The sequence below is a fragment of the Haemaphysalis longicornis genome, unplaced genomic scaffold (genome assembly GCF_048455015.1).
Source record: "Haemaphysalis longicornis isolate Haplotype H1 unplaced genomic scaffold, Haemaphysalis longicornis Haplotype H1 scaffold_13, whole genome shotgun sequence".
Lineage (NCBI taxonomy): Eukaryota > Metazoa > Arthropoda > Arachnida > Ixodida > Ixodidae > Haemaphysalis > Haemaphysalis longicornis.
The window spans coordinates 62727573-62747750 of record NW_027526233.1 but is presented as its reverse complement, the minus strand read 5'-3'; the positions used below and the strand labels follow the sequence as shown (position 1 = coordinate 62747750).

Below are 20178 nucleotides of genomic sequence, written 5' to 3'. Positions count from 1 at the left end.
CTCAGCGTCGCCAACCTTTCAAGGGCTCAGCGGCTTCCGTTTTACAGCGAAGCGGTTAGACCCTCGACGGCAGGAAAATTTCGCGTCGTAAACTAAAAACCCACGCAGGGCCCACAAGTTCTCCCAAGACGCCGAGCGCATGCGTCAGGATAATCAGGCGTGCCGCATAGAGCTCAGTATTTGTGCAAAAAAATCACAGAACAATCATCGAAACCGCACAATGTATGATAAAGCACCAGTGAACAATCGGACCCCCCTCCCCCCTCCCAAATGTATTCTGCTAAATATTAGCTTTGCAGCTGCTCCCGAAAGGGGTGGGGAATTGACATCATTCGAAGGCTAGCACAGGCGTCAGGCTAGACATGACTAAAACGCTAAACGCATGCGTCAGGACCCAGCACTTGCCACCAGAGAAGCGCAGTGCAAACGACAAGCCCGCCAGGACAACGAGAAACATTACGTACCCTCCCCATCAGCATGTGTAGTGGTTGCCAACAGCTTCGCTAGACATCCACTACCGGAGGGCGGGATGGCATTCATTTTTTTGAGTAGACCGCGTCAAAGCTAACGGAACTGTTGGCGTCCTGCGCAGCTAAAAACCCAGCTTCCTAGGAGCAAAAGTCGGTTTGTCCGCTTCCTGTTCCACAGTGACAATACTTTGACACAGTGACAATACAACACTTTGTGGAACTCGAAAGTTTGGGTATCAACATAGGTCAACTATTTTTGGGACTCCAAAGTTTGCGCATCACAAACTATCATTATCATCATCGTCATCATCATATTGACTCCCACTGCTGAGCAAAGGCTTCTGCCATTATTCTTAATTATCCCGGTTCTGCGCTAACTGCGACGTATTTATCCCAGCAAACGTCTTGATCTCATCTGCCCGTCTGACGTTCTGCCCCCCTAACACGCTAGCCTTCTCTAGGGATGCACTCTGTTACTCTTAATGACCAACAGTTATCTTGCCTTCGCATTACATGCCCAGCCCACGTCCATTTCTTCTTAACTTCTGCTAATATGTCTTAACACGCGTTTGCTCCCTGGTTCACTCTACTCTCTTCTTGTCCCTCAATGTTACACCTATCATCTTCCGTTCCATTGCTCGCTCAGTTGTCCTCAATTTAAATTGAACCCTTTTAGCGAGCCCCCAACTTTCTGTCCTGTAGTAGAGTACCGATAAGATTCTGATGTCATACACTTTCTCCCTCAAGGACAATGGTAGGCTGCCATTTATTATCTGGAATGCCTGAAGAATGCAGCTCACCCCATGCCTAATTATACTCCTAATAATCGCTGCCTCATGGTTGTAATCTGGCGTAACTACTTGGCCTCAGTAGATATATTCGCCACCTATTTCAAACCGCTGTGCTTTCAAGTGGTTATTGATAATTACTTTAGTTTTCTCCATATTATTTTCGGGCCCACGGTTCTACTCTGTCCAGTGCGGTAAGCGCCCTTGCAATTCGTCCCCTGAGTCACTTAGGAAGGCAACATCATCAGCACATCAGAGGTTGCTGAGGTATTCTTCATTACCCCTTACTCGCACCTGTTCCCGATACAATGTTCTAAATACTTCGTGTAGACATGCTGTGGATAACATTGCGGAGATTGTATCTCCTTGTCTGACGCCCTTCCTATAGGGATTTTACTGCTCTTGTTATGGAGGGTGATGGTAGCTGTTCTCCCTTTGTAAATATCCTCTAGTATTCTTATGTAATGCTTGTCTACAACCTGGTTCCGTAATGCCTGAATGACTGTTAAGGATTCTACCGAGTCAAATGCTTTCTCCTAATCTATAAAAGCTATATAAATGCGTTCATTATACTCCGCGCACTTCTCTATCACCTGATTGATCATGTGAATATGGTGCATTGGTGAATTGCCTTTACACAAACCGTACTTGTTCTTTACGTTGACTAAAATCTAAGGTGGTAGAAATTCTGTTAGCGATTACCTAAACACAGACGCCTAAACACAGATTACCTAACGTAATCAAATACTCTAACCACCAGCAAAGAGAAGCACTCAAAGAAATGGTAGATGCATTCACATCATCTATAAAGTTCGCAGACGGACCACATTGGGTAACTCTCCCCTGGATACAAGTTATTATGCAACTGGCTGAGATTTAGGCATTTGCTACAAAATACTTAGCAGGCCTTACTAAAGGGCTAACGAAAGACAAGGGAATGCTTTGAAAAAATAAGTATGCGATTCGTCAATATCTGCAAAACTGGCACGCTGAGAAGGTAGGCCACAGTTGAGGCTAATATCGGGAACAGGGCATGTGCTATATGCCACATCGTGCAGTCATCTGGTGTTACACCTACCGACAAGAGGTGTGGCACCAGATTCTCTAGGGTGAAATGCCTCGAAAGCCTTTCAAGCAAGGTCAGGATTGTCCTTGATGCATCATAAGGTGAACCAAGACGTAAAACTTTGACCGAGGCATTTGAATTGTGACCAAACGTAAACCATGGTGCTGAAGGTGTTACTTAATTACGTAATTTTTCGTGTTGGACAGATAACAGATAATGAGGAGGAATTTATTCAGACCTGGATGAAAAAAATTATCATTTTTCCCTGCGGTTACTGTGGTATCAGTAACCTGAGAAAGGATTCAGACCCTCCTATAAAATTTTGGAGAACTTCTAGAGTGCCACATGGGGCACCGAGCAGTCGACTCCTGCTTGAACCGAATCTGAGTTCGTATGCTTCATCAACAGAAAAGTATCTGCAAACAGCAAACACGCTATCTGAGAGATTTTATGTCGATGACCTCGTGACAGAAATGCCCTCTCATGAGGAGGCGGAGGAACGCTACCTACAAGCACCACAGGTTATGAGTATTGCCACAATAAGATTTACAAGCGGAGTTTAATTCTGAGAAAGTTCCAACATACTTTCGAAAGCGAATGAACTCGTTGTAACATAGACAAGAGGAAATGCGCCAAAGCAAGCGGTCGCTAGTTTTAGGGATTGTATAGGACAAGCAGGATGATTGCTTTGTATTTTGAATGGAGGGCGTGTTGGACCTGCACAAAAACTGTAACACGAAGGGCTTCATCCTGCAGGCATCACACCAAATATACGACCCACTCGCGCTCTTTTCACAAATTACTGTGACGGCCAATTTATTCTTCCAAACATTTTGGAAACTAGGAGTTGACTAGAATACACCACTGCCGGATGAGATTCACAATTTTCCCGATAGTGAGCATACTGAAATCCACATCTTTTCATGTGCTACCCCGAGAGCTTATGTAGCTGTGGCCTACTTACGCACAATCGGAGGCGCCAAACCATGGCGACATAAAGTATGGGAAAGTTTAGTCTAAAGCAGTTCAAGGAAATTTCTTTCCCGAGACTTCAGTTAATAAGAATGTTTATCGGTGCCATATTGATGAACTGCTTGTTACGGTCCCTAAACCTGTAAGTGGCCAATGGACGTTTTTGGACAAATGTCTGCATTACACTAGGGAAGGGGTTCTGGGTAACAGTGAAAGCCGTTTGTTCCCGCCGCGTGTTTGAATGTCCAGCAGGTAACTGACTCCGACCAGTGGAAAAGCTGCCCTGGATACGAAAAATTCTCCTGACCTACCGACAAGAGGTATGGCACCAGATTCTCTAGGGTGAAATGCCGTATGATGGAAGTGACCGTCCTTGGTCAGTGAACAGCCAACCAAGTTGTCACGTGGTAAAGAGAAATTTTACATAGCCTCAGCTAACGAAGAAAAAAAAACGATTTTTGGTCGTAGCTCGGCCCTTGAAGAACCCTCCGGTCCACCTGTAGAGAAATATCGCTCCCTTCGAAATGTCGTAAAACTGGGGAGTGGCTACAATGGTTTATTACAACTTTGCAAACCCCAACCACAATTGGCTGCGGCCTCTTTCCTACGAAGACACTACACTACCGTAGACTTGTGTGATCCGCAAGGTAGATGGAGAAAATTTTCACGAACTACACTGCATTTGGGAAAAGAGGTGCCTATAAAGTGCATATACATTGCGTGAATTCAACCTTCCTAAATTTGGATGGTGTACTACGAGTTGTAACGCATCTCAATGATGTTTTTCGTACGACAAAGCACCTTATTGTTATAACAACTAGTAACCATTTTACTGAGCTCACAATCTGTGCCGCCCATCGCTGATTTTCACCTGCTTGCGTCCTACAAACTCTAACTGAGATGAGGTAAAAACTCCAGATTGAACCTGCTGGTAGGCCGGCAAGTATATAATGTTGGACATGTGACAGGTTATAAAGAGGAGCAGGTTTATTGCCAGTGGCTCCAGTACCTCAAGACAGGGTTTCACAGGCGGACGCCTTGTAATGACACCATTATAAAATTGGCCGGATCTTTCAACACCAAGCATGACGGAACCAACGAGAACACTTAAATTTTGACTTTCACGTGTGGAATAACACGCGCTGTCCACCTTGAATTGGTGAACCGCTTGACCCCCTCTGACTTCCTCAGAAGTTTCAGAAGATTTGTGGGAACAGGAGTGTGCACAGTCATCAGCTGGCAACAATAAGACTTTCTAGCTCCTGTAACGGTACTTCAAGGAAATGTGGCTGATTTTGCGTGGAGAAGATTTTCAGTGATACTTCGTCGGCAGTAGCATCTAGTGGCAGGTTATCATTGAAAGAACCGCTGGTCGGGTGGAATCTGGGAAAGGATGCTTTGCTCACTAGAGGCATCTCTAACGGAGGCGTAGGGCAATTGATAATGCAATTTTGAGGAGCTAGATACCGTTCAGACCAAAGTCGAATAATATTTCAACACCACTAATCTACTTGTATGTGTCTTCAAGCAAACCAGTATCATTGGGCCCCTACAATTTTGTTGTTCCAAAGAGCGTTCCTTGCCTTTCCGTTGGGTCTGGTCTGGAGATATACTGATCAATACCGGATCAGTGACCAGTCGTTGGCGATACCGCAAAAAGATGGCTGATCAATTCTGGCTAATATGGAAGCAGGTGTACCTTAATGCATTGCGCTCCACTAGTCTTGTGGTACCACTTGCATCCAGTTACAACACTCAGATTCAGTCCTCTGGCCGAGAAGATGTTTCTTATTGCACTGAAATTGTAATCAGGTTTTAAAGTGGCGTTCGCGTGCGGGACCTAGCGCGCGAAAGCCACGGAGGTGACAGGCGAAGCAAAAAGAGGCAAGATTCTCTCTCGCCGCGTTACGGCATCTTTTTAACATGTAATTAACGCAAATGAAGTTCGTCTTGCTTGCTTTCCGTGCGCCTTAGAGATTCTTGAGCATGTACATCTTCCCGGCAGCTAGCATGGAATTTTATTACCATGTCCGCTTCCTCTATATGCCCAACACCCGTTTTGTGATGATAAAAGCAGGTTTCTTAGGTTTTGTTTAGTAATGCACCCAAGCTACTGTAAAAGAGAATTAGGTGTGCCTTTGAATGTCCCATATTTGAAAAATATTTTAGAAAAAAATCTTTGTTCCAATGTACAGGGGACGACAATATAACCTTTTCCAGGCAACGTACCTCTTCACGTTCTCGCAGTCTATAACTAAGCACGTATGGCCGCGTATTTGAAGGCACATAGAACTAATCAGAATACGTCATCCGCATCCTGCAAAAGGCATTTTCTTTGGGTTTTTTACTGTATCACTGGTTTGAATGCTTAGTTAGAGACTACATCATCAATCAGTTATCTAAGTACCCTATACTTCAAAACTTGAGGCAGTACTTTTCTAAGATGCAATGAATTGATTGAAACTTTCTTACCACACTCTCCTGCTTTGCGGACAGATTCTTTAGACGATCCGGTATTTTTCCTTCGCAGAGTCTTTCAAGCTGAGAACGTTCGTGCCCAGTGGGAAATAGGCACAAGAGTTCAGCAAGCACGACCCCCAAGCTGTATATGTCCACCTGAAAAAAGGAGATTGTTGTAAAACTTATGCGGAAGAGGAAACCTTTAGCTCCCCCAAGAAAGAACCGTATTGGAGTGGTTGTAACACATTAAAAATATACTTAGGTGCGATTTTTCTCCTTTGAACTAGGCATCAACCTAGTCTGGCTAAAGTAGTAGTTTGCTCTACTGAATGGTTGTATGCGGAAAGATGGAGGTTTACGCTTTCCTGTTTAAACTGACATTGAGAGTTTGGTTGAGGCGTATCAACAAAAACCACCACATACAATTTATTTTTGCATTGATACAACCTTCATTTAACGCTGTCTGGCGTACTTCAAATGGCTGTGCCTCAGCGTAGCTATTCTACCTGAGGGGAATGCCTGTTGGCAAATATTTCGCCAACATGTGGGCTTAACACAAACAGCTTGTTTGTAACCGAACCCCTGCTCATATTTATTGATTGCTTGTAAACCTGTCATGGGAAAGCTGCACCAGTTTTTAATTTATTCATGATTTATGGAGAAGCATGCAATTTATCCGCAATCGTCCGGTAGAGACTTGTTTGTATATGTCAATATGAAGGTTAACTTGAAAACAAAGTTGGTGCTAAATGTGAACATCAAATTGTAAGTTTTTTCTAACCATGCATACGAAGGACTCGAAACTGAATCAGTGTCGCGTAATACAACCAAAATGCCAAATCGGCCACCGACCTCTTGATAAGGAACAGGCGGAGTGTATATAAAATATCATTTTCAAATACGGATAGCCGCATGTTGAAACATGTGGGCCAAAAGATGTGATCAGACGGAGAGTGATTCCGATTTTCTAGAACCGTCGTCGGCCTTGTGATGCTGCTAATACAAGACTAATACCCCATTCCCAACAAGAAAACAAGAATCGACAAAATTATCGACATGCGGACATACACACGCATACACCCACGCACGAATGCCTGCAAACATTTGAAGCAAGGCAGCATGCACTCGTTCATAATGAACATTTAACGTTCTCGCAGATATTCAGGCTTGTTCTACCTTAGCTTCTGCAGACGTTGGATCAAATGGACTACTCCAACACTGCAATACACGCAGGAATTTTCACTATTTTTGAGTGCCGTTCCTGCCTCATTTTTGTGCTTGCTATGTGGAAGTTCACCCTAGAAATCCTGAACAGGGGCAGAGAACGCTATCATTATGCTTCATACAACCGTTTTACACACCCTGCCTCATGATTTGTCTTCAACTTGGACTTGGACGTTTTGACTTCAGGTTTTTTGCTTCCTTTAGCAACCATAGTACTTCCGGCTTTCTTACTGTCTTTATGATCAAACGCAATGTTAGATGGCATCAGGTATAAAAATCTACCTTACAATATTTCACCCATTACGATAAAATCCTCGTTATCGCGAACCTTTCAAAAATACACCTGAAGATTTTCCGCGCCACAGGTGTGAATCCTAGAGTGTTAGTTCTCTTTCGCCATCGCGTAACCTTTAGGAGTATAAAGCAGAGTGTGTGTGCTGTGAGAAATTTTCTCATGTTTTTGTAGCAGTGTAGTGTTATTGGGAACATTGTTTCGCATACTTTGAACAGCGCTAACATGACGGGAACAAACACGGAATGACGAACAGAGACGCTCACGATACACTAAAATTTATTCAAACGAGAAGCGGTAGTGTTAGAGCTGGTCGAACAAAGCAAACCCGTCGTGGTAGCGGTGTTCGAAGTCGGCTATCATACCAACTAGCCCGACTTTGATTACTGCTGCACTCTATTTTTCGATTTTGCTGTGGCTGCACGACTTCCCTTCTCAGCCGTGCTCGTCAGGCATACGCGGACATACGTCGTCGCTACCAAGGCAAAGCCACAACTGAGGCACGAAAATCCGAAGGCTCACCTTTATATAGAATTTTGACAGCAACACCTGATATGTGTGAAAGACGAATGAGAGCATGGCCGAAAAGAAAAACGATACGTCGACAAAGTGGCGCTGTTGTTAAGTTTGTCGGTGGCGGAATGCCCGGCAGCCCTTCTGTAGCCATGGCCGTAACTGACAACTCACGTGATACAAAGTGGGGAGTCCGTAAATTTTGACAAAAGGACAGAGAAAAACACACACCACAAGAGCTAACTATCAACTCATCGCTTTATGCAAGTTCCGAAGAAAAACTACTCCCATAGATAGACACGGCCAACGCGTACAAAAGGTAGGGGCGATGACTGCGTAACCTGGCAAATATTTATGTCGCTTGTGAAGTTATCGCCTGATCCGGTTATCTCTGGCCACCAAGAGTGCGACGTCTTTCTGAGGGATCTTTATCAAAGTTTTCTTAATAAAATCATGCCCAACTTTTGGATCCTTGGCAGCCTCACCACCAAGTTCCCTTGTGATCGGGATTCGGCACTTCAGGAGTACGGTTGCCTTATCTAGAATGGAAGTATGGTCAGCACAGAGCAGACATTCAGGTGTGTGCAGCCTCACGTGGCTTTCTGATACCCAGCGAACATTACAGCACTAACCCTTCAACGGTCGGTTTTGGCATCGGCCTGCCTGAACTAACAGTTCTTACCAGTGTCCATAGGAACCTGGTCCACAACACCATTTTTACACAAAGCATTTTTTCTTTGTGGAGTATTTGTCTTTTTGAGTCTGACAGGGTTGCTTTTTTACTCACTTTGAAAACTTTGGCGCCGAAAATACAACGTTAACGTCAACACGATGACCAACCTCCTTAATGTTATTGGCGAGCCCATGACTCTGTGTCATGTGTGCGACCTTTTTGCTTTAGCTCATTATCCCTGCGACATTGTCATGGCGTTTCTTGCTGGATATCTCGTATTTTATATTTCAGGCTTTCAGTCACGGACAAAAGAAGCGGCCGGCGGTACCCAGGGTTGCAGACCCGGTCAATGTCCGAAAAGAAACTTTCCTGGGTCCTGTGTACACATTTGTTTAGGAACTCGTTTGTTAGACAACAGTGAGCTATGCTTGTTTTATAAGGTTTAAATAGGCTTGATTTAATTCTAGCCCAGGCTTTCTAAAAAGAGGCATACACAGCCAGCACACGTAATTATTGTGGAAGTAGACGCGGAAATCAAACCAAAAACAGCTCCTATCATTCCCCAATTTCCTCGCGGGTTAAGAAGAGTGTAGAAAAGAATTATTATAAGCCGCTAAGACAACACCAGCTTCTTGTTGTACACCAAAGTCTCACAAGATTAAACTGTCATCAACAAGTGTAAACGCGGTAGGAATATTTGAACAGTGGAGGAGACCTGCTAGGATATTGTCGAAAGCTCCAAGAATAAATCCCCGCTGAGGATGGGAGCGATACACGAGGCCATGCATAAGCCTTGAGTAGACTTAAGGTATCTTTGCACTCCCCCCCCCAAAAAAAACTACTACACTAATTCCCACTTCATTTTGAAACGGAATGACGCCACGTCTGTCAAAGGAATCCTCAACGGCCAATAAAATCCCACTGTGTGGCAAGGAATCATACAAGGGCTCGATGTCGACAAAGAAGGCTCTTAAATGAGCACTGACAAAAACATTTTTTGTTGCTAATGGCCTATTTATCACGTGTAGAAACCTCATTCGCTTAATCGCGACTGTTGTTTAATTAAGGACGCCTTTAATGCGATCAGTCGCAGTTTCAGTTTCACGGGTGCCCCGAAAAGCTCTATTCCGAATTTAAAAAACCTGCCCACGTCACTGCCGGACGGATATCACAGGCCATAGCTGCCGAAGCACTCTCAATTCCTCGTCGGTGGCCGTTTCTGCTAATGCCCCAACGTGCTGATATCGTCAGTGTCTCAGTTAAAAAACGACCGTGGACGTCTTGCAGACGCCGACAGTGCAAACACCTGCCGTGGCTACAGAACGACGCGCGACGCTCGAGAAAGTGCGTGGGGGAGACGCGCGCTGGGAGCAGCCGGCCAGGCTGCCTACAGGTCTCCCTACAGATGTGTTAGGCTTGACACTGCGGCGGATATTCCACTGCCGCTCTCATAAGCGGTGAAGATGACCATTTTTAATGCGATTCGCCATGGCACCATTCACTCTTTTCTCGTATGGCCTGCCTTGTTGAGGCTTGAGTCCTATTTCGTGCAGCGGTAACAAGCTATCGCTCGAGCTACCTACGCCGGCCGGCGCAACTTCGAGGCCGTGGCCGCCGCCTGCGCAGCGACTGTGCGGCTCGCTCAGTACGATATTCGTGTCTCCGCCGCGTTTTCGCGTCTCGTTTATAAAATGCAATAAAAATGCTGTGCTTGGAGTCGCTGTAGAACCTAGGTCACGGTCAGCTACCCGATGAGCCAACGAAATCTCGGCGCCTCCACGTGGACCCCAATGATTGAATAGTTCGTTGCTCGAGAGCAAAAGCACCGACCTCCGATCAGAGCGGCGAGCTGGCCAGAAACACCAGCAGTGTGGAAGCGGCCTACAAAACCTCGTGACTTACTTGGATGTTTATTTACTCCACATCCAGAGAATTTCGATGGCGCGAGGTCCTCCGCTGGCTGCTCCATTGCGTTTCGCACACTTGAAAATTGATTTTAATCATGTCCTACGCTGTATCTGCAACTGATATTTTGCAGATGATGTATGCGCGTTCACAGCAATCTACCTCAGAAGTTATCTCGCCTTCAAACTTTTGTGTCAACACTCCTTTAAAAAAGATTACACCATCTTCCCGTAGGGGAACCCTTTGTTGTATGCAAAGTAGCCATGGGGTCGATTCAAGTGCCCATTACTTTTCAGTTCGTCGTTTCCGTTAGGTTGAGGTACGTAGCTACCGTTATATTTACAGTTTGATTTCGATGGTAACTCCCTCTCTTTTCACTTACCGGAACTACGCAATGGGAAATTGCGTTGAGCCCATGGCTTTTTCGCATACTGCTCAGGGTTCCCTTACGAAACAATGGTGTAATTTTATTAGATGCGACGGGGCTATGTCCTTCAGTTGTCGTTGTTTCGTCGTCCACACCCCCACTGGGCATGCTCGGCTTGGTGAACGCCCGGTGGTGTCTTAACCTTTAATGGCTCCTGGAGCGACAGTGTTACTGGTGCCTTCTAGGACCGGCCCGAGATGAGCCGAGCATGCGCAGTGGGGATGTGGACGGCGCCACAACAAGGGAGCGACATAGCCCCGACCATGAGATGCTGGAGCGACAGCGTTTCCGGTGTCTTCCTTGGCCGGCACGAGACGAGCACGCTTCCTCTGAAAGGGCTCCTGGAGCGGCATTGTTGCCGGTGTCGTCCTGGGCCGGTGGATGGATGGACGACGGACGACGGAGCCGAGGGCAAGAGACGCTTTGCATCTAAAATGCTCTCATGACCGCGTAGAGATGCAGTCATTTCGTCAGATCCTTTATTACGAAAAGTATCCTCATTATATCGTAACAATTTCGTAAATGACAGAACTAATATATATATATGAAGCGATGTATTCACATAATGCGAACAACTGTTTACATACGGCCATAACTCAGCCCAGGCTGGCTCCACCTCGCACACAGCTGCTCCTTCGTAATCGTCGTTTGTAGTTGGCAATACTGCCATGGGGATTGTCCGCCACGTACGTGCCCTCACGCCCCCGGTGGAGGATAACAGTCCCGGCCGAGACCGAGGCAAGCTGACGATTGGATGCGGATGAGTGCTGCGATGAAAAATGAAGTGACGAATCGCTTGCCGCCGCGGATAGGGATGATGACGTTGATGATGCCTGTCCCCGAAACAACGATGGCTTCAGTCGCGACGAAGCATAGAAGGTGCAGGAGCCACGTCGGACGAAAGGGCGGGGCAACACATTTTCGGATTGTCTGGGCAAAGATCGTACTCGATGACGTTCAATAAGGTCTCTCAAGATGGAGACATGCGGCGGAAGAGATCCTCGTGTTCTGGTCTCGTCTGGGCTGGGGCTGCCCGGCGCGCCTCTTTAATCCCTCACGGCTGCGTCCACGCCGATACAGTGTGATGCTCGGGAACAGGATAGCGATGACCCTCACACTCTACGAAAAGTAACTTGGCGACAGATGGCACGACACTTGCAGCGACGAAGCGATTTATTGACGTAATTCGAACAACCATTTGCATGAGCGATAACTCAGCCCAAGCTAGCTGCACCCCTCAGACAGCGTCTACCTTGTTGTCGTCGTTGGTGGTGGATCATTGCGGCGCTGCGATTGTCCGTTACGTACCCTGACAATAAAACAGATTCAGTTTTCCTTGCAGGAAAAATGATAAAGACGTTTTCTGCTTTATTTTGGGTGTCTCAAAAAAAAGAAACCATTCTAGCCATACGTTATTGCTATTTTCAATGGGCTCGACTAATCCAGTTAGTTCCAAAACTGTGCAACTATTGTTAGGATCTACTTTAATCTTCTGCGACGACACACTGTCCCAGCATTCGCAGCACGAAAGAACGGTGGCAGACGCTTTCGTCCTAAACCCATCGTCAAGTAGCAAAGCAAATCCCGCTTCCTCCTCTGCAGGCACAACACATAACTCTTCCTGTGCAAGAAAGTTGCCAACAGGTTTGAAGGGAACCAATTTCCTCGAAGCTGTGGAACGCTGAGATTTGTCCACTCCTTGCCACCAGCAACGAGCACTTACTTTTGGCGGCCTGCTTCGACACCATTCCTACTTGTACTAGCAGTTATGGTCCATTTCTGCCTTTCTCCACTACGCCCTTCGGCCCTAGCTCCAGAACACGATTCAGGTAATATGGAAGAGCGATCTCAATTAGAGTGCACCAGTTGCTGGATCTTACTTGTTTGGAAAGTATACATGTTCGAAAAATGGCCATGGTCAGAAGTCAATTGACTTTCTTGTCAAGTTCAACAGTCGCCGCAGTTCATTCCAATTTTTCCCAGCTTCGATCCCCAGGAAAAGATGTAGTTGAAAACAGTTAAAGCTCAAGCGAAGAATTGTTGCAGACACGTGGCACTAACCACTTTATTCAACTGTACTACACTAACTAGAGGTTGAGCTAGATATGTTCTTTTCAGTTAAGACGCATAAAATACACCACCGCCACGCGTTATATTTTCTCAAAAAGTACATTGCTAAAGTATTAAGCTCTGTTTCTGGAAGAAAAACTGAACATGTTATACGCTTAGGATTCCTTTCATTGTGAAGGCTTTGACGACGTATTTTAAATTCTGCGCAGTCACCAGAATACGACTTTAAGAGCCTTCCCTAGCGACACGACGGACTCCTTTGATTCCTTTCCACACAGTGTGATTTTTACAGCAGTTGAGGATGCTTTTAAAAGACGTGTATTCATTTCGTTTCAAATTAAAGTGGACATTACCGCGCCACGGTTTTTTGGAACTGCTTTAAAGATACATTAAGTCTATGTTTGTTACGTTCGACAAAGAAACCTACCTGCAAAAACAAGGAGTTTGCATTGGCTTCAGCATAGCCCTATCCTCAGCGATTTATTTCTTGTAGCTCGAGAGGAATTCTGGCAGATCTCTTAGAGGCATCAAATATTCTTAATTCTCAAATTTTCTTATTATTTCTAGTCATGTGTGACTGTACTAGGCAACAACAAACCAGTGTTCATTCTGTTTTAGCGACTTTTATTAATTCTTTTCATCCCTAAATTGTAACCACGAGGAAACACGAAAATGTTAGCAACCGTTTTTTAGACTTGTGCTTTTTTTCCACAATGATTACGTATGCTGGCTGTATGAGGCACGCGCAAGAAAGCCTGGCTTACGCTTCTATTCAGACCAACCAAACTAGTAAAAAGAAGCATAGCTCACTCATGTCTCACGAACACCCTTCCCAAAATATGTGAATACCGGACCCAGGAAAGTGTCCAATCGCAAATTGACCTGCTCCGCAACGGTGGGTACCACTGGACGCGGCTTGTGTTCCTGGTGGGAAAATTGATAATTAATCAAATAGAAAACGCACCAAGTACCGCCATGGAACTGTTGCGGGGAGAACCAAATCCAGAAATAAGGGCAGCGTGACGTAATGTGGTATTGTCGCAGCAAAACAAGTTCTTGAAGGTGTGTAAAAAGCAACCCTGCACTCAGTCAAAAAGGCAAGTGCGCCACAAAGCACAAAAATTTGTTGAATGCAATAATCGCGTTGTGTACCGGATTTCTATAGCCTGTGGTAGGAAATATATATGACAGAAAGGCCGATACTTAGAAACGGTTGAAGGATTATGATTTTAACGTTCGTAGGCTGTCACAATTTCCCGTGGGGCTGCACCTACGTAACCGACTGCCCGGTGGTGGCTATACCACCTCGTTCGATAAAACAACAGTAATCATTAAGAGCAGAAGAAGCATATAGAGGGAACTTGCTAATGCTGCAAGGGTAGAAAATGCAGGAGATAATTGTGTTAGCGAGCGTTTGATAATAATCCCGCAGAGAGAACTCGGCTTTTTGAAGGCCAGGGATAAACGAATCTGGCGGTAACTTTAGAAACATCATAATAGTTTCTTAAGTTAGACAATCACCGTCTCTATCTCTCTTGTACGTACTTCTTGTATCTTTCTACCTTCGTGGGCTGTTTATTTTCGTAACATACAAGGAACCTATCAGTTGAAGGTCAGCGCTTGTGGTACTCGTTTGTGTCCGTGCTTCCTAAAAATGTGCGCTCTTACAACCTTTGAATATCGCGACCCACAAGCGCAATATTCTATTCGTTTGCCTCAACAGACGTGTCCAAAACTAAGAAAGGTCTCTATTTTGAGCATGATCTAATTGAAATGTCTCCTAGTAAGAAATTCAAACCTGTTTTATGTTCGAATTAATTACAAAACGGTTTACTTAAATTTGAAATTTCAGTGCATCTCGCCCCGCTGCAAGTTGTGGGGACAGCGAGTATTGGCAGCATGCGGCAAAAATAAAAAACACCTAAAAATATTTATGGATGTGATCTCAGAAACACTTACGCAAGACTCCTCTGCATGGCCCTTCAGATAAATGGTAGAATTGGCCTTATAATCGCAAACTAGGTGAAACATTTGCCCATTCGAAAACATAGAAAAACGCCTAATCGGCGCTACGTCAAAAACAAAAGAATAAACTATAAGAGTCGTCAAATCACTGATTATTAGCCGGATGTTGCACGGCCTGCCGTAGAGCAAACTTACTCTCACAATGAAACAAACCCAACGAATTTAATATCACAGGAAATGAGGCAGAGCTCAATTTCCAACCTTCATGGTCGCCGATGAGCTTCTCAGGTTGGGTCTTTATAACATGTTTCAAGCCATCAGAAAAGCCACTCTCCTAGCACTAAGTAAGCGGCTGCTAAAAATTTGGGACCTGCTACCGGATACAAAGTACGCAATCCCCCTTCCCCGCGAAGAAACAACTTAGAACCATGAACGACATGTCAGCGATCCGCCGACTTGTCATGAAAAAGCCTTTCTAAACCGAAATCATTGGGTTCAAACCAACACAGCGACAAGCGAGAATCCAGAAAGAAATTCGTTCGATTTAAATACCAAAACTATTAAAAGACAGCATACACCGACACCGCAATATGGGAAAGAAGTTACGCAACTAACAGCGCCGTCATCTTTGCACCTTGTCAATCTTCGTGATTACATAAACGTCTTCGAAGCACAGAAACGGAAAAAGAAATTGGAGCCAACCTCTTGGCAATCCAACTACCCAAAGTATTACCTAAAAGGAAAAACATCATTGGCGACTCTCATTGCAGCCTTCAAACACCATTTAAGAGTAAATACCAAACACTACGGAAAGATTCTCCCATCAACATTGAAGAAGGCCAATACATGGACACCCGACAAAACTGTCTGGAAGGAATCGACCGCTTGACCAAGAAGCACGCAAACTTATATACGGAGCTCCTTGCTAGAAAGACTGCTACGTTTCCCTCCCTCAAAAGTAAATAGAAGCGGCCTCTCCTTTCCCTGCCTAGGAACACGATTCTTTGCATGCCAGAAGAGCCTCTAGGGGTTTCAGAATCACCAGCTCTGCGGAGAAAACAAACCAAATTACGTACCTACAAGTCGACATAGGCGATGATGTTTGGTAGGAAATATCCAACGTTAACTGAAAACTGCGCTAATTGAGTACATCATGCACCTTTTCACGACGTACCCATGTCAGAGGGTATGCTCAGCGGGAAATCAATACTTAATTTCTGTTAAAAAACTGGGGAGCAGCTTTTACAAGCTGATGATCTTACGATCAGCGAGAGCTGTTTGAGAGGGCCGGCGCCGAGTCTCGAAATTTGGTATGGACTTCGGGCTTTCTTTCCGAAATCCGCGCTATTTCCCACTGAACAAATGTACATGGTTTCTGTCGTTCTAAGCAAATACCATAATGTTCATACCAGCCGCAGCATGACGAAATAAGCACTTTGAACCAATGACAGCGTCGCCTTTTCGCACGGAACTAAGTAACACGAGCAGCTGTAACATCTTATGTCGACATCGTAAGCCAGAAAATTGTAGACTGCGGCTGCCACGCCTGTGCCATGCCAATTTAAAACCGTGATGCTGGTCGTGCTGTCTTGTTTGGCCTTTAGTGTTACGCAATCGGAAATTGTAAACGACGCAACCCCGTTCCCGAATGCCTAATTGGCGTCGATATAACGCTGTAGCGTCACAGATCTTAATATCTTAACACGCGTGTCAGCGTAACATTTTTTCTACACCTTCACCTTGTTTGAAAGAAAACGTTTGTACAAGTGATTCGGCGGAATTACTTTCCATTTACAGCCACCTTCTTTGAATAGCAGTGGTCGCTTAAGAGTACTCATCAGGGTCGCTTTCGCTGTGCTTTTGTGCTGATGTACTGCTAGACATTTCAAGTTATTTCGCGTTTTTGGTACGTTCGCCGAATTTTTTTTGCGTGTAATATTGAATCTAAAATTTTGATTCAGCCTCTTAGTAGGTTTCACGGTTCCGTAAACAAATATTGTGACAACAATAAATCTTCGAAGGTATCAGCAAGTGAAGAAATGTGAAATCTTCAAGGGATAAGGGGTAGAACATTTTCTTTCGGTGAAAGAAAGCCAAACCGCCCAGCTACATCCTGCGTTAAAATAAAATAAACTAACCAGTTTACATGCAGTGGTTCTGAGAACAGCCGCACTTACGCAGAAAGAACAACAGCGAGGATCACTGGCCCAAAAGCCAACACAAAGGTTTAGCTGAGTGAACCACGACCTCACTGAACACTGTTTTGCACAACCGAGGCGGTGAAGCAGAGGTTTTTCGGTTGAGGAGTTTGTACATACACGCATACACGTTAAGGGGAGTGAGCGCTTTTCTATACCAAAGCGGCAGTGACCGATTGGACATATTTAGACACCTCATGGGTCCGCATTGGGTTCCAGGCTATCGGCCACCCATCGGTATCTCGGATGAACAATTGATTGAGCGCCAAGCAAACGGCGACCGGAAGGAGCGCCACACGGAAAGCCTAAGGAAGCCAAAATTTAATTCCGATAAATGCGGTTCGTGGCCCAAGCGCATGCCGTGTGCTTGGCGTATGCAAACACGACGGTTAGCCTGAGGCTGGTAAATAGGTCAGAACGCACCAAAAAGTAGTTACATAAATAGCCACAGCACCGTGTCACTAAACAGCGCATACTCAAACTAGAGTGCAGCGTATTGAAAATAGCGTGCAAGATAGTGTTACCTGTTGTTTAAAATTGGATCATTTGTGTGTCCTGACACAACACCTTCCGGCAGACTAATTCGATGTGCGCTTCCGCGCTCCCTTTGTCTCTGCGGCTTCGGACCGGACGGACGCGTGGCTGCGATGGTTGCGTCTGTTTTCTAGCATTCGAACCGCCGTAGTACATGTGTCGGTGTCTGCGAGTTGTGTTTTGGTGTCGGTTGCTATGATTGAAGTATATCTGCCTGGTGGAATAACGCCGTTTGCACAGTGCCACTGGCATCTGAAAACGCGAGTCAGCATTTTATTTTTCAGTACGCGGTACGCGAGAGCTCGTGCTCGTTCCCGCCTAAACATTAGCTGTAGTTTATAACGCTCGACGCGCATGAGTACTGCTTAGTGTTGATGGTTCTGGTGAAGAATTAAGCATTCACATACATGTTCTTCCATTTGTGGTAAGTCAGTTATAACTATCCTCTTTCCGTGTCTGTGTTTTCTGCACAATCTGCCGTGCTTCCACTGCAGGTTCACGAAGTCCAGCATACGACGAAGCCCGACTCGTGTGCAGTGCAATAGTTACGCATGTATTAAGCTGGCGTCATTAAACGTTAGTTATAAATGAAGGTTTAGTTTCGTTATTCCCATGAGCTTCGTCGATATTGCCGAGCGAGAAAGTAACTCTAATATCGCTTGGAACCTTCGTTTGTTTCGATTGCTTGTGGCGCGTCTGACGAGGTAGAAGTAAGCGACTGGGAGAGGAAAACATAACCAGTTTTCAACCAGAACTAGCTAATCTATTTGGTTTGTGGCGTCGCTAAAATTGTTGCTTTATTTGGTTGCCGCTTGAAGATATAACGCATTCAAAGGACCCAGGGCACCTCAGCTAACTCCAGGCTTTCGAAGATTTTTTTCGAAAAAACGTGTTAAAGTTCGTGCGTTTCCAACCAATTGTGTAGAGAAAAAAACGTGCCCTAAAAAATGTTGACGGCACGAGGGTTATGTCTGTTAGGATGAATTCTTTGTGTGACTACGGTAGGCACAACATAATTTCACGCAAGTGCTGGTGGGTTGCTTTGTCCCCGAAACTTTTTTCTATTTATCTTGTGCGACTCCTGTAGTGTGTAGCACACTTTTGGTGCACTTCCGGACTGTTTTCTCAAGAACTTATCACGTAATTCCTATCGTAAAGCACTGTAATAAAAAATAAATATCAGTAATTGAAGTGGGGTTTATGGTTTGGATCTAGAGTTAACCAGCTAAAATTTTCGGCTGAATATTTTCCCACGTGCACGCGTTAATGCTGGTGCTAGGTGCTGTGTTTAGTAATCAGCGTGCACTGTAGTTAAGGATTTCTTTTACTAATTACAGACACTAAAACGTAAAGAGGGAGGACAAGTCTTCCCAGATAGGTTAGTCTACAATAGTGCTGTTGAGCAACATATTGTGATCTTTTCAGATCGGAGGATTACAGAACAAAACGGGGTTCTTTTCAATTACTTCAATGCTTTGGACTCTCTTTCAAGGACTCTCAAGCAGCCAAATTACGCATGGATGGATTCACACGTCATGAGCTTGTTCATTCTTTTTCTGTTTTTGTTTTTCTTTCGTGTTTAAGTTTTGAACAAACCAATTTCTTTGTCTTGCGACTGTTTATTCAGGTTCCTCGTTGTGAATTCGATGTGCGTAATAAAAAGTAAGGAAAAAGATCTGCTGTGTTATGGTGCTCAATTGTCTTTTCGACGTCATGTAATTGCTTCCCAAAGTTGATGCAGTACACTTATTGTGCCTTGCGACTTGAGTCCTGTTTTATACATGTCGATGTACAGAGAAGTAGTTCATGCGTGAGCATTAAACAATTTTCTGTATAGTGGCATTTCTAAAGCATAAATAGGGCCCCAAGGCAACTCATAGATTAGGCATCGGCCATAAGGACTGACCCGAAAGCCAGAATTGTACAAAACATATCATGGCGTCCACGCATAGGCATTATCTTGAGAATATGCAACATTGTCTAATATTGGCCTTCCAGAGCTTGGCCAATTGTTGTCTTGTCGCATTTCTCAAACACTAGGCAATAATGGCGGCCCAGGTATTGCCAAGCTCGGACACACTAACCACTGGGGATTTGCCATTCTTGGGCTGGACACTTTCTGCTGCCTGGGTACATCTCTGCGGCGAAGATTGGGAAAAGGAACTAACCTGAAGAGCCCGCAATTTGACAGTCGGGAAGTGTTCCCGGTTTGAATGGTTGCTTACAATATGTATTTCCATTAGAAACTGGAACACACACAGAGACACACACACGACAGCGGTGCTACTGCTTCTTTCGATATTTTTCTGGGGCGTTGAAGGTCTACGATCCAGATGGCCTGGTTGGCCAAGGAGCAGGGAGTTGGCTTACTCTGTAGTGCCGGTCAATGAGGTATTTCTGGACCTCATTCAATTATTTTGTTAGGCTCGAAGCTCAGCCTTATTTATGAGATGGGGCCCTAGTCTGCCGTTGAAAGTTGATTCCTGAGGCGCCGCCCCATAAGTAACTGAGCGGGGCTTTGGACGTTTTGGTGCAGCCTTGAGGGGTAGGTGAGAAACGTTTCGTACGGGTCATTTGTCGTTTTCATAAACGCCTTGATAACCTTCAAGGCCGCTCCTGCC

General features: G+C 45.0%; 1 protein-coding gene across 2 annotated transcripts in view; it reads right to left on the bottom strand.

Moving 5' to 3' along the window:
• The window catches only part of LOC144164077 (eukaryotic translation initiation factor 2-alpha kinase 1-like), a 149934-nt gene that overhangs the window by 10069 nt on the left and 119687 nt on the right, over positions 1 to 20178 (bottom strand). For both annotated transcript variants that reach the window (XM_077694646.1, XM_077694647.1), the window contains exon 11: positions 5769 to 5912. In XM_077694646.1, coding sequence (XP_077550772.1) covers positions 5769 to 5912 — 144 coding nt within the window. The remainder of the gene's footprint in view (positions 1 to 5768; positions 5913 to 20178) is intronic.